General features: G+C 36.8%; 1 protein-coding gene across 2 annotated transcripts in view; it reads left to right on the top strand.

Moving 5' to 3' along the window:
* The window catches only part of CLIC2 (chloride intracellular channel 2), a 29,568-nt gene extending 23,896 nt beyond the window's left edge, over window positions 1-5,672 (top strand). For both annotated transcript variants that reach the window (XM_047847442.1, XM_047847441.1), the window contains 3 exons: window positions 3,162-3,268; window positions 3,942-4,123; window positions 5,266-5,672. In XM_047847442.1, coding sequence (XP_047703398.1) covers window positions 3,162-3,268; window positions 3,942-4,123; window positions 5,266-5,427 — 451 coding nt within the window. In that variant the 3' untranslated portion in view covers window positions 5,428-5,672. The remainder of the gene's footprint in view (window positions 1-3,161; window positions 3,269-3,941; window positions 4,124-5,265) is intronic.
* The last annotated feature ends 9,273 nt before the right edge of the window (window positions 5,673-14,945 follow it).

Here is a 14,945-nt window from a genome sequence, read left to right as displayed (position 1 = left end):
ATCTTAGATATGACACCAAATGCACAGCAATGAAATAAAAAGTAGATAGAGTTCATCAAACTAAAACAATTTGTGCATCAAAGAACACTATCAAAAAAAAAAGAAAAATTAATCCAAAAAAATGGGAGACAGTGTTTCCAAATCATGTATCTGATAAAGGTCTAGCTTCCACAATATATAAAGAACTCTTACAATTCAACAACAGAAAAGCAAACAACCTAATTTTAAAAGTGTCAAGAAAGTAGACATTTCTCAAGAGAATATATGCAAATGCCTAATGAGCACATGTAAAGATGCTTAACATCATTAGTTATTGGGTAAATGCAGATCAAAACCATAGTGAGATAACACTTAAAAGCCACTAAGATGGCTATCACGAAAAAGAAAAAAACCAGGAAATAGCAAATGCTTACAAAAATGTGGAAAAATTGGAATTCTCATACGTTGCTGGTAGAAATGCTGCCATTGTGTGAAAAAAATTGACAGTTACTCAAAAATTTCAACATAGAGTTACCACATAGCCCAGCAATTCTATTCCTAGATATATACTCAAAAGAACTGAAAACAGGTATTCAAACAAAAACGTGTACACAATCATAGCAGCACTATTTACACTAGCCAAATGGTGAAAACAACATAAATATCCATCAAGTGATTACTGGATAAAGAAAATGTGGTCTATCCATACAATGAAATATTATTCAACCATAAAAAAGAATGAAGTACTGATACATACCAGGATATGAGCCTTGACCATCATACTAAGTGAAATAAGCCAAACACAATAGGCCACATATTGTATGATTCCATTTATATGAAATGTCTAGAATAAGCAAGTCCATAGAGACAGAAAGATTAGTGGTTCCAGGGACTAAGAGGAGGTGTGAATGGGGAGTAACTGCTAATGGGAACTTTGAAGTTTATAATATAGTTTTGTTGACTATAATCACTATGCTGTGCTTATTTATCTACTAATTGCAAACTTTTAACATTTAAACATCTCCCCAATCCCCCCACCAAGGTGCCTCCAGTAACTATAATTTTACTCTCTTTTTTATGATTTTTGCTTTTTAGATTCTACATATAAGTTAGATCATACAGTATTTGTCTTTCTCTGTCTGACTTATCTCACCTAGAATAATGTCCTCCAAGTCCATTCATGTTGTTAGAAATAGCAGGATTTCCTTCTTTTTTATGGTTGAATAATATTTCATTGTATATACACCACATGTCCTTTATCCATTCATCCACTAATTTACATTAGGTTATCAACCTAAGTGCCAGTCCTATGTTCTTTGATGAGGTTTTGTTTTGTTTTGTTTTGTTTCATATTGGTTCTATACCTTTGTATTAAGTTATTTCTAAATATTTTATACTCTATCACAATTGTAAATGGAATATGCTACTAATATCTATTTCCATCTGGTTATTGGTAGCATAGAAAACTTATTTTTTTAATGTTTGACTTGTATTAGCCACCTTACCAAAATATCTCATTAATTCTGTCTTGTTCCTAAATTTAATGTAAATGGTTTTAAAGTTACCATTTAGAATGTTGTTTGTCTTATTTGTTAGTGCACTCAGCACAATGTTGAAGACAAGTAGTGATGATTATTCTCATCATTTACTCATTTTAAGGGAAACAGTTCTAACATTTCACCATGTAATATGGTGCTTGCTGAAAGTTTTTGATGGATATATTTTATCAAGTTAAGGAAATTAATGAATTAGTTTAATCATTCAATAAATATTTACTGAGTACTTACTATCAAACAATATTCTAGACACTTGAAACACATCAGTGATTAAACCAGGCAAAAACACTGTCTTAGTAGACCTTACATTCTAGTTGGGGAAGACAATAAATAGGCAAGATTAAAAAGCAAAATAGAAACTATTTTAGATGATGTTAAATACTAAGAAAAAATAAAACTAGGGAGTAAAGTATGGGGTAAGGGCAGGGTAAGGTTGCAATGTTAAATAGAGTGGGCAGAGGAAGGTCTCAGAAATATAAAAACAAGATCCGAAAGAAGAGAGGGAGTAGGTCATGTGCATACATAAAGGAAATCACTCCATTTAAGGGAAGACTAAGTGAAAAAGCCTTGGGGCTGGAGATTGTCAGGTCTATTTGAAGAACAGCAAAGAGGTAAGTTTCAAGTGTAGTGAGTGGAGAAAAGAGTAGGAGGAAATGAGAGCAGAGTGGTAAGATAGGGTCAGATCACATCAGTCCCTATAGACTACTATGAGGACTTGGGGTCTGAGTCTGAATGAGATGAGGGCATTGCAAGGTAATAAGTAGGGGAGATACATGATACAATTTACCTTTTAACATGATTGCTCTGGCAGCAAGTGGAAAATAGTCTAAGAGTGTGGGGGACAAGCATGGGAGTGGGGAGAATAGTCAAAGAGCTATTGCAGTAGTATAAGACTTGGACAAGGCAGAAGGCAGTGGAGGTGGTGAGAAGTGGATAAGTTCTGGGTATATTTTGAAAGATAAACTGGATAGAATTGCTAATGGAGCAAATATGGGGAGGGAGAGAAAGAGAGGTATTAAGGAAGATGACTGTTTGACCTGATCATTTCTAGTTGCTAGTGGGGTTTTTTTATGACTAGGAATTGCTTTGCAATAATTTTTCTGCATCTACTCATGACAATATGGTATTATTTAATTTCTTAATGTGGTGGATTACATTATTACATTATTTAATTTTTATTATGCTAAGTGAACTTTGTATTACTAAGGAGAAGACATCTTGGCTACCTTTTTCCATGCTCTCTATCCTCTTTATTCCTTCATTTTTATGGAATTTACAATAATTTAAAGCCATATTTTTTCCTACTTAGCTTTAAAAATGTATTACCAACAACATATCTTCTGCCAAATAGGCTTTCAGGAACAAGTATGGGGGACTTAACTACCATTTAAAACATTGTTCCTACAGGTAAATGGCCTTTGAATTTTCCACAGCTTGTTTCCTAGTGAACTTTAGAAACTAAAGTATTCTGATATTGGGAAAAATATATATTTACAAATAGAGATTCTCAGAACCCTCTGTTTCCAGCACAATTTTCTAAAACCTCCATTTTCAATAGAGTACAAGCTAGGACACTTGGTCTCTGACTTATGTGTGAATAATCATGCAGTGATGTTTCTTTTTAAGGTATCCTCACCTGAGTCCCAAGAACAAGGAGTCCTTTGATGTGGGCTGTAACCTCTTTGCCAAGTTTTCTGCATACATTAAGAATACACAAAAAGAAGCAAATAAGAGTAAGATACCTTTATTTAAATTTCTATTTCTCTCACACATTTGCTGACTCCCACAGTCTCACTCAGCTAACATGGGATTTTCCTGAATATGTAATATATGTTGGGGAATGCACTCTTCCTCTGATTTTTTTCTTTTCTCCTTTGAAATTCCTTTCCATGAAATTTTATTAAATTTAGAACCCAAGATTCAATATAGCAATTACTAACTTGGCTCAATTAGAGCATTGACATGCTAGGAGTTAACTAACTGCAGGACTGTATTTTTTAGCCCCCCCCACCAACTTTTCCTGTGTGCCTTTAAGGTTTCTTAAACTATAGCATCTACTATCTCCCATGACCATTCTTGAATGGGTTTACTGTATTCTGAGTCATAAGAGCTATTAGTTTCTGATTCCACTTTCTGACTTTTCTGTGTTTAGTAATAACATATGTGACTTTTTCTTTCTTTGACTCTCCTTCCAATGCTCCTCAAGAAGAGTCAAAGAGCATTTGATTAAACACCTGATTCTGTCTTATCAGTGGGTAGTTGAGTTCTAGTTAACTATTTAGATTTTGAAGGGCCAGTGTAAGCAATGTGTATAGATAGAGATGTCTAAATGTGTGAAAAGCTTATGTAAAATGTAGTCATGAAGACAAAACGTTTATTAGTAACCTTCTGACTTCTTTGCCTCAGATTTTGAAAAATCTCTGCTCAGAGAATTTAAACGTCTGGATGACTACTTAAACACCCCGCTTCTGGATGAAATTGATCCAGACAGTGCTGAGGAACTCACAGTTTCCAGAAGATTGTTCTTGGATGGGGACCAGCTGACACTGGCTGACTGCAGCTTGTTACCCAAACTGAACATTATTAAAGTAAGCCTTTGTAGGGCATACTGAATGGTTTGGGAGGGGGTTGGGAGTTGCCAGCATGAAACACAGTGACTATTTAGTGTGAGATTGTTATATGATGGCTTTGTCATCATTATACATGGTATATATCTCCTTTTTCTCCTTAGGAAAAAAAAATCCACAGTGATCTCCTCTGGGAACCATAAAAATTTGTTTCTTTCTTCCCAAATCAGAAGGTGCTTTCCACTGGCTTATCTATAAAACAAGAGTAAGGAGTACCTGGGTGGCTCAGTCAGCTGAGCATCTAACTCTTGATTTTGGCTCAGGTCAAGATCTCATGGTTCTTGAGTTCAAGTCCCACATGGGGCTCTGTGCTGACAGTGCAAAGCTTGCTTGGGATTCTCTCTCTCTCTCTCTCTCTCTCTCTCTCTGCCTCCCATGCTTGCATGCATGCTCTCTCAAAATAAATAAATAAACTTAAAAAAAACAAGGGTAATATTACCCATTTCATAGAACTGTTGATTAAATTAAAGCATGTAGAATGCTTAGAACAGTGTCATAACAAATGATAAATAATGTGAGCTACTAATAATATCATGATGACTTAATCATTGATTTAATAAATTCTTATTGAACAGAACTTATTCTGTCTCAGGTCCTATGCCAAACACACAGAATACATAAAGAAATAAGACATAGTTGGGACCCTAAGCAAACTTAGTCTAGTGGAGAAATTCTTCTGATAATCACAGCATAAATTTAAATATGATTACACAAATATAGCTTTGTCTACATTTGTAAAAAAAACTTTAAAGTAGTAAGTGCAAGATTATTTTTGTGCAGATAACATGTCCTTAATGATCTTGACTCTTTTTTTTTTAACGTTTTATTTATTTTTAAGACAGGGAGAGACAGAGCATGAACAGGGGAGGGTCAGAGAGAGGGAGACACAGAATCCGAAACAGGCTCCAGGCTCTGAGCTGTCAGCACAGAGCCCGACGCGGGGCTTGAACTCACGGACCGCAAGATCATGACCTGAGCCGAAGTCGGCCGCTTAACTGACTGAGCCACCCAGGTGCCCCAATGATCTTGACTCTTGAAATATGTTTCTCCACACTAAGCATGTCATTGATGTCTTTTATTACCGTTTTTTCCCAAAACCCTAGGTTGCTGCCAAGAAATACCGTGACTTTGACATTCCAGCAGAATTCTCAGGAGTCTGGCGCTATCTTCACAATGCCTATGCCCGTGAAGAATTTATCCACACATGTCCTGAAGACAAAGAAATTGAAAACACCTATGCAAGTGTGGCTAAACAGAAGAGTTAAGGCAACTCTTTCAGTAGAAAAAGCCCTCTTTTCACTTGTCATATTATAAAGGTTTCTGGAAATAAGAATATGGAAAATACTGTTTCCTCTATCCAACTCTCATGAAAAGAATGCTGTATTTTCTGTATCTGGCCAGTCCAAACTATCTTTCCACTATGTATTTTAAAGTTCTTTATATTTTCACTTACTTTTCTTTATTTCTATGGCATAAGCACTGCAATATTAAATGACACGGGAAGCATCAAGATCTTTTGCTATTTAATTGAATTCCTAGAATGAATTATGTGTAAGCTCAACAGACCACTGAACTTACAAATGACATAAGTAGAGCCACAATCTTAAACTCCTGAGTTTATTTCTGATATGAATAATAAAATCAGAGAGTGAGTATATCAGAAAGGCAAATCCTAAAAGAATTCTTTTAAAAATCAGCTCTAAATACAGATCAAGACCAACTGGTATTAGAATGGCATTAAACATTTAGAAATATGACTGTGTCATAGTCAGAGATGGGAATATGACCTTTATGACCAGATTATATTGTTAAATGAGCAAGCATTCATTAGATACAACATAATAATAATTTTTAAAAGATTAACAACAAATATATGGTAAAGTTACAAAGTAAATCAGATCTTTTATTCAATAGAAATGAGAAAAAAACTAGGAAATTTGACCAAAAGGTCTTGTTGCTGTCCATAAAAGGAGAAGGAAAGCTATGCTTAAAGGATAGTCACAAATATTTGTACAGAATTTAAAATGCTCTATTACTATATGTACTCAAATTTACATGTTAAAATAAAATCACTCAAACCTGAAAACAAAACCTGAACTTAACTCAGTCCTTCAAAGAAGAAACTAAGTACAGCCTCAAAAAAGGAAGAACATAGATCAACAGAACAGAAAATCCAGAAATAAACCTACAACTATATGGTCAATTAATCTTCAACAAAGCAGCAAAGAATATCCAATTGGAAAGAAGCAGTCTCTTTAACAAATGATGTTAGAAAAACTGCACAGAAACATGCAAAAATGGAAACTTGGCCACTTTCTTCACTATACAAAAAATAAATTCAAAATGGAATACATACCTAAATATGAAACCTGAAACCATAAACATCCTAAAGAGAAAACACAGGCCATAGCAACTCTTTTCTAGATATCTCTCCTGAGGCAAGGGAAACAAAAACAAAAATAAACTATTGGGACTTCATCAAAATAAGAAACTTCTGCACAGTGAAGGAAACAATCAACAAATCTAAAAGCCAACTGATGGAATGGGAGAAGATATTTGCAAATGACAGATCCAATAAAGGGTTAGTATCCAAAATACATAAAGAACTTACAAAACTGAACATCCAAAAAACAAATAATCCTGTTAATAAATGGGCAGATGACATGACATTTTTCCAAAGAAGACATCCAGATGGCCAACAGGCACATAAAAAGAGGCTCAACATCACTCATCATCAGGGAACTACAAATCAAAACCAGAATGGGATACCACCTCACACTTGTCAGAATGGCTAAAATTAACAACTTAGGAAACAACAGATGTTGGCGAGGATGTGGAGAAAGGGGAACCCTCTTACACTGTTAGTGGGAATGCAAACTGGTGCAGCTGCTCTGTAAAGCAGTATGGAGATTCCTCAAAAAAGTTAAAAATAGAACTACCCTAGGATACAGCAATTACACTACTAGGTGTTTTACCCAAAATACCTAATTCACAAAATACCTAATTTACAAAAATACTAATTCAAAGGGATTCATGCACCCCTATGTTTATAGCAGCATTATCTGCAATAGCCAAAGTATGGAAAGAGCCCAAATGTCCATCAACTAATGAATGGATAAAGATGGTGTGTGGGTGTGTGTGTGTGGGGTGTGTGTGTGTGTGTGTGTGTAATGGAATATTATCCATAAAAAAGAATGAAATCTTGGGGCGCCTGGGTGGCGCAGTCGGTTAAGCGTCCGACTTCAGCCAGGTCACAATCTCGCGGTCCGTGAGTTCGAGCCCCGCATCAGGCTCTGGGCTGATGGCTCGGAGCCTGGAGCCTGTTTCCAATTCTGTGTCTCCCTCTCTCTCTGCCCCTCCCCCGTTCATGCTCTGTCTCTTTCTGTCCCAAAAATAAATAAAAACGTTGAAAAAAAATTAAAAAAAAAAAAGAATGAAATCTTGCCAATTGCAACCACATGGGTGGAGCTAGAGTATTATGCTAAGTGAAATAAGTCAGAGAAAGACAAATACCATATGATTTCACTCACAATGTGGAATTTAAGAAACAAAATAAATGAGAAAAGGGGAAAATAGAGAGAGAGAGAGAGAGAGAAACCAAGAAACACTCTTACTATATAGAACAAATTGATGGTTGCCAGAGGGTAGGTGGTTGGGGAGATGGGTGAAATAGGTGATGGGGATTAAAGAGTGCACTTGTTGTTATGAGCCCTAGGTGATGCATGGAAGTGTTGAATCACTATATTGGACACCTGAAACTCATATAACATTCCATGTTAACTAACCAGAATTAAAATTAAAATCTAAAAAAACAATACTGCTATTTATGAGAAAGAAGGAGATAAATGTGAGAAAGAAGGAGATAAATGTATTATACCCAGTGTCTGGGGATAGGTTTTTTTTAAATATATAGGTTACAACCTAAGACCACCTCCAGGATCTGCTTTGTGATCAGCAAGGGCGAGAGGGTCTTAAGCTATTCAGCTGAGGAAAATGATACCTTGACATCTCAGCAAAGTAGGTGATGATTGATCTGGTTTTCATAAATTAGAAAACGTTTTTAAAAGACTAATTAGACTTCCAGATTGATGAAGACAACAGTGGCTGCCTTGGTTTGTGTCTCCCAATGTTTCCTCCAAAGTCAATATAGATTAACAAAAATAAATTTTAAATGGCACTAAAACCACATGGGAAGCAAACTTAAAGCAGAAAAATTCCCAAACCTCAATATAACTAAGTTTAAAAGAAGAAAAAAAATACCAAATCTCAAGAAGTACTCTCTCACATCCATGCTGCACCACAAACTCTTATAGTGAGCAAGGACAGGCTGATAAAAACTGTAGGAAATAAGGGAGTTTGTCATGGGCTTAGGATTAATCTGAAGTCACTGAAAGAAAGATTAAATCTCCCTTAAGTATAAAAATATTTTTTTAATGTCCTAGTAGGCCAGAACAAGGAAGAAGCTTTCAAGTGTGCATAATTTTAGGTAGCAATCTTCAAAAGGCATGGCTTCTAAGAAAGAAATACAAGACATAAAAAGAAGTGAGCAGTAACTTTTGGTGAATCTATAGAGTTGTTATTAAAAAAATCAGTTGGCACAAAAACAGACACATAGACCAATGGAATAGAATAGAAACCCCAGAACTAGACCCACAAACGTATGGCCAACTCATCTTTGACAAAGCAGGAAAGAACATCCAATGGAAAAAAGACAGTCTCTTTAACAAATGGTGCTGGGAGAACTGGACAGCAACATGCAGAAGGTTGAAACTAGACCACTTTCTCACACCATTCACAAAAATAAACTCAAAATGGATAAAGGACCTGAATGTGAGGCAGGAAACCATCAAAACCTTAGAGGAGAAAGCAGGAAAAGACCTCTCTGACCTCAGCCGTAGCAATCTCTTACTCGACACATCCCCAAAGGCAAGGGAATTAAAAGCAAAAGTGAATTACTGGGACCTTATGAAGATAAAAAGCTTCTGCACAGCAAAGGAAACAACCAACAAAACTAAAAGGCAACCAACGGAATGGGAAAAGATATTTGCAAATGACATATCGGACAAAGGGCTAGTATCCAAAATCTATAAAGAGCTCACCAAACTCCACACCCGAAAAACAAATAACCCAGTGAAGAAATGGGCAGAAAACATGAATAGACACTTCTCTAAAGAAGACATCCGGATAGCCAACAGGCACATGAAAAGATGTTCAGCGTCGCTCCTTATCAGGGAAATACAAATCAAAACCACACTCAGGTATCACCTCACGCCAGTCAGAGTGGCCAAAATGAACAAATCAGGAGACTATAGATGCTGGAGAGGATGTGGAGAAACGGGAACCCTCTTGCACTGTTGGTGGGAATGCAAATTGGTGCAGCCGCTCTGGAAAGCAGTGTGGAGGTTCCTCAGAAAATTAAAAATAGACCTACCCTATGACCCAGCAATAGCACTGCTAGGAATTTACCCAAGGGATACAGGAGTACTGATGCGTAGGGGCACTTGTACCCCAATGTTCATAGCAGCACTCTCAACAATAGCCAAATTATGGAAAGAGCCTAAATGTCCATCAACTGATGAATGGATAAAGAAATTGTGATTTATATACACAATGGAATACTACGTGGCAATGAGAAAAAATGAAATATGGCCTTTTGTAGCAACGTGGATGGAACTGGAGAGTGTGATGCTAAGTGAAATAAGCCATACAGGGGCGCCTGGGTGGCGCAGTCGGTTAAGCGTCCGACTTCAGCCAGGTCACGATCTCGCGGTCCGGGAGTTCGAGCCCCGCGTCAGGCTCTGGGCTGATGGCTCAGAGCCTGGAGCCTGTTTCCGATTCTGTGTCTCCCTCTCTCTCTGCCCCTCCCCCGTTCATGCTCTGTCTCTCTCTGTCCCAAAAATAAATAAATTAAAAAAAAAAAAAAACGTTGAAATAAGCCATACAGAGAAAGACAGATACCATATGGTTTCACTCTTATGTGGATCCTGAGAACTTAATAGGAACCCATGGGGGAGGGGAAGGAAAAAAAAAAAGAGGTTAGAGTGGGAGACAGCCAAAGCATAAGAGACTCTTAAAAACTGAGAACAAACTGAGGGTTGATGGGGGGTGGGAGGGAGGAGAGGGTGGGTGATGGGTATTGAGGAGGGCACCTTTTGGGATGAGCACTGGGTGTTGTATGGAAACCAATTTGACAATAAATTTCATATATAAAAAAAATCAGAAAACAAGATTCAACACACAACTGATAAACATCTCATTACAGAAAACAACTATGAAGCAAAACAAACAAACAAAAAAAAAACAAACAAAAACAAAAAAAAAAACCCTGCAAGACAACATTCCAAACTGAATTAAATACATTTGGGGATATGAAAAAAAAACCCGTCTGGATTCAGACTTTCAAAAAATCAAGACAAAAAAATCAAAGAGAAAATTGATCAAACTAGAAAATAAATGGAAAAAAGACAAAATAATCTCAGATGTGAAGATAAATTTAAAGATTCCAAAGGAAAAACAGACTCAAGAAAATTTAATAAGGTGCATTGAAAAAGACAGAAAAATAACTGAGAGAATTAAAATAAAACAAAGAAGAAAGTAAAAAGGCTCAGAAAGAAATCAGTGAATTGAAGGAGAAGCAAAGAAGGAATAGCAATTGTGTCACTGGAATTACTGGGGAAGAAGAAACAATGGAACAATGGAACAAAGTTAATATTTAAAAGATTTAAACCTATAATCCAAGAAAAATTTCCAAAGTGAAAGACTTCAGTCTATACATTCAAAGTTCCCACTAGGTTCCTGGGAAAATAAACCAAAATGATCAACTCTGAGACATATCCTAGTAAAATATTAGATATGGAAGATAAACTAAGTCATCAAAGCCTCTAGGCAAAAAGATGAAATAACTCATGAAGGCAAATTAATTAATCTGACATCAGGCTTTCCAAAAACAACATACAAGGCAAGGCAACAATGAGGCAGCATTTTCAAGAAATTCAATGGAAAAAAAAAGTGTGAACCAAGGATTCCATATCCAGAGAAGCTAGTTCCAAATATCACAGTTATAGAAAAAGAAAAAACTTTAAACAAACAGAACTTGAAAGAGTCTATACCAGTGTGTCCACAAACAACTTTGAAAAGGTAGACATACAGTAGTTATGCAAACATTACTGTTGGGAGAAGCCAGGTTATGGGTAGAAGTATAATTATATAAAAATAGGAAGTTTCAAAAAAAGTAGAAGTACAGTTTCTGGTCTCAGAAGGTGACACAGGAATGCCCTGAATTCACACCAAATGACTCGTGTTTGTAGAGAAGCTCCTCCTGAAGAACTGAGAGCTAACTGAACAAAAGACACAGAGACCACACAGACAATGGCAAGAGAGATGGAGACGTGGCAGTGAAGGGAACCACCACCTCTGATGCTGTGAACTGCAGTGGGGAGGGATAGCACTGAGGCACCAGGAGCAGATATTTCTTCCCTGGGAAACAGAAAAAGAAAAACCATGGTTTAAAAGGGCAACTAAAATATAAAGGAACCAGCCCTAGAACTCCACCAAATGGCAAGGGAGCTGGTGAAACTTTATCTTGGTTATAGGGGTAGGTGAGCTCCACAGTTTACATTCCCCTCCAACTTAAAAGCTCAGACCAGTGCACAGTCTGGACACCCTAACTGGCCTACTGCCTGAGTGAGTCCCTAGTCCCTAGTCCACACCAGCCCCAGCCATCCCACAAAGGCAATCCTAGCATGGCACATACCAAAACACCCTGGGTCAGTACTCACTGAGCTCCAGCCATGTCACCAAGGCAACACAGGCACAAAGCATCCTGGAACACTCCAGGCCCACACCACTTTGGCTCCAGATGACTTGCTAAGGGCACTCCTGGTGCACAGCACTCTGTACCTCCCAGCTCACTCCCACTTCTACTCTGAACACCCTCCTTGTACCCCAGGCACAGAACACCCAAGGAACACCCAATTCATGCCCACCAGGTTGCCCCCTGTGCTGAGCACACTGGTACACCCTAGCTTGTACACGCACTTCAACCCTGGCCACCCCACCATGGCATCCCTAGTATCCCCATCCCATGCTAGCTACAGCTCCAACCAGCTATCCAAAGTCACCAGGCACACACAGTCTACACAGGAGATGATCATTCATAAGACCATTCCTTCAAATTTAGGAGATGTAGTTGTTCTGCCTAATTCATAAAGACAAACACAGAAATCAGGCAAAATGAGGAGGCAGAGGAATATGCTCCAATTGAAAGAACAAGACAAAACCTCAGCAAAAGAACTAAATGAAATGGCAATAATAAATCTTCCTGATAAAGAGTTCAAAGTAATGGTTATAAAGATACTCACCAGACTGGATGACCTCAGTGAAGATATCAACAAAGAGCCAGAAAATATAAGAAAGAACCAATCATAGCTGAAGAATACTGTAACTGAAATGGAAAATACACTAGAAGTAATCAACAGTAGTTTACAAGATGCAGAAGAATAGTTCAGCAATCTGGAAGACAGGGTAATAGCACCCAAGCTGAACAGAAAAAGGAAAAAAGAATTGTTTTTAATAAGTTAAGGGGTTTCTTAGATAACATAAAGCGAACATTCACTTTATAGGTGTTTAATCCTAACTACTCTAAGCATGAGAAACATATCAAACAAATCACAAATGTGTTCTCTTCTAGGAGTTTTATGGTTTCAGGTCGTACATTTAGATCTTTAATTCATTTTGAGTTTACTTTTGTGCATAGTGTAAGAAAATGGTTCAGGTTCATTCTTTTGTATGTCACTGTCTAGTTTCCACAGCACCACTTATTGAAGATACCACTGTGTTTCTCCCATTGTATATTCCTGTCTCCTTTGTTATAGATTAATTGACCATATTAGTGTGGATTTATTTCTGGACTCTCTATTCTGTTCTATTGATCTATGTATCTATATTTGTGCCAGTACCATACTATTTTGATTACTACAGCTTTGTAATATAACTTGAAATATGGGATTATAATACCTCCAGATTTGTTCTTCTTTTTCAAGATTGCTTTGGCCATTCAGAGTCTTTTGTGGTTCTGAACAAATTTTAAGATTGTTTGTTCTACTTCTGTGAAAAATGCTGCTGGCATTTTGACAGGAAATGCATTAAATCTGTAGATTACTTTGGGTAGCAAGGAAATTTTAACAATATTGTTTCTTCCAATTTATGTGCACAGGATTTCTTTCCATTTGTTTATGTCATCTTACATTTCTTTCATTAATGTTTTATAGTTTTCAGAGTACAGATATCATTCACCTCCTTCGTTAAGTTTATTTCTAAGTATTTTATTATTTTGGTGCAATTGTAAATAGGATTGTTTTCTTAGTTTCTATTGTGGCTACTTCATTATTGGTGTATAGAAATGCAACTTATTTCTGTATATTGATATTTTATCCTGTGACTTTACAAAATTCATTTATAAGTTCTAGTAGTATTTTCGTGGAGTATTTAAGGTTTTCTACATATAGTGTCATGTCATCTGCAAATAGTGACAGTTTTACTTCTTCCTTACCAATTTGGATGGCTTTTCTTTTTTTTTCTTGTTTGATTGCTGTGGCTAGGACTTCACTAATATAATCCAGTTAGTCACTAAAAAAAAACACAAAAACTAACAATAATGAACTCCAGGGTGGGGTGGAGAACAATACCCAGAGTCACAGCAATATATTCTCTAAAACATCTAGTTTCCAACAAACAATAAAGAAATACAAATTATTTTTTAAGGACCAAAGGGAAATTCTGGAGTTGAACTACAATAATTGAAATAAATAATTCATTACAGAGGCTCAACAGTGGAAGAAAGGATTCAACTGGCAGGAAAGAAAATAGAGAAAAGGGTAAAAAAATGTTCAAAGAAATAAGATAATGTCAGAAAAACAGAGACAAATAGAAAACTCTTAAATGAAACAAGAAAAAAAGGACTACTTTTACTTCTTTAACCATGATTTCTTTTAGTTCTGTGAACATATTTATAATGATTACTTTGAAGTCTTTTTCTGTTAAATTTGACATCTGCTTGTAGGCATTTTGTGTTGCCTGATATTTTTATTTGTGTGAGTCATACATTTTTTGTTTCTTTGCATGTTTCATAATTGTTTTTAGTGACTAGCCAATTTATATTAATGAAGTCCTACCCTCCCCCTACCCCTCCCCCCCGCAGTGGTAAATGTGGACACACTGAAAGATTTCTGACTGGGAATTGAAGGGGGAGGGATATGCAGCAGTCTGGATTGGAGCCTCCACCTTACTGGTAGGAAAGGGAAAGGGAGGGAGTAGTCTTGGTTCAAATACTACAGACTCTTGCCTTTCTTATATTTTTGTAGATTTTATTGATAGGTGTTTCAGCCACTCTGGAAAACAGTATGGAGGTTCCCAAAAAAGTTAAAAATAGAACTATCCTATGATCCAGCAATTGCACTACTAGGTATTTAAATTTTTTTTAATGTTTATTTTTGAGAGACAGAGAGACAGAGCACTAGCAAGGAAGGGGCAGAGAGAGGGGGAGGGAGACACAGAATCTGAAACAGACTCCAGGCTCTGAGCTGTCAGCACAGAGCCCAATGTGGGCTCAAACTCATGAACCAAACCATGAGATCATGACCTGAGCCGAAGTTGGACACAACTGACTGAGCCACCCAGGCGCCCCAAGCACTACTAGGTATTTACCCAAAGAATACAAAATACTAATTTGAAGGGATACATGCACACTGGTATTTATAGCAGCATTACCTACCCTAGCCAAACT

The sequence above is a fragment of the Prionailurus viverrinus genome, unplaced genomic scaffold (genome assembly GCF_022837055.1).
Source record: "Prionailurus viverrinus isolate Anna unplaced genomic scaffold, UM_Priviv_1.0 scaffold_49, whole genome shotgun sequence".
In the NCBI taxonomy this organism is placed as follows: domain Eukaryota; kingdom Metazoa; phylum Chordata; class Mammalia; order Carnivora; family Felidae; genus Prionailurus; species Prionailurus viverrinus.
The sequence above is the reverse complement of the archived record's forward strand: the minus strand, read 5'-3'. Positions and strand labels throughout refer to the sequence as shown.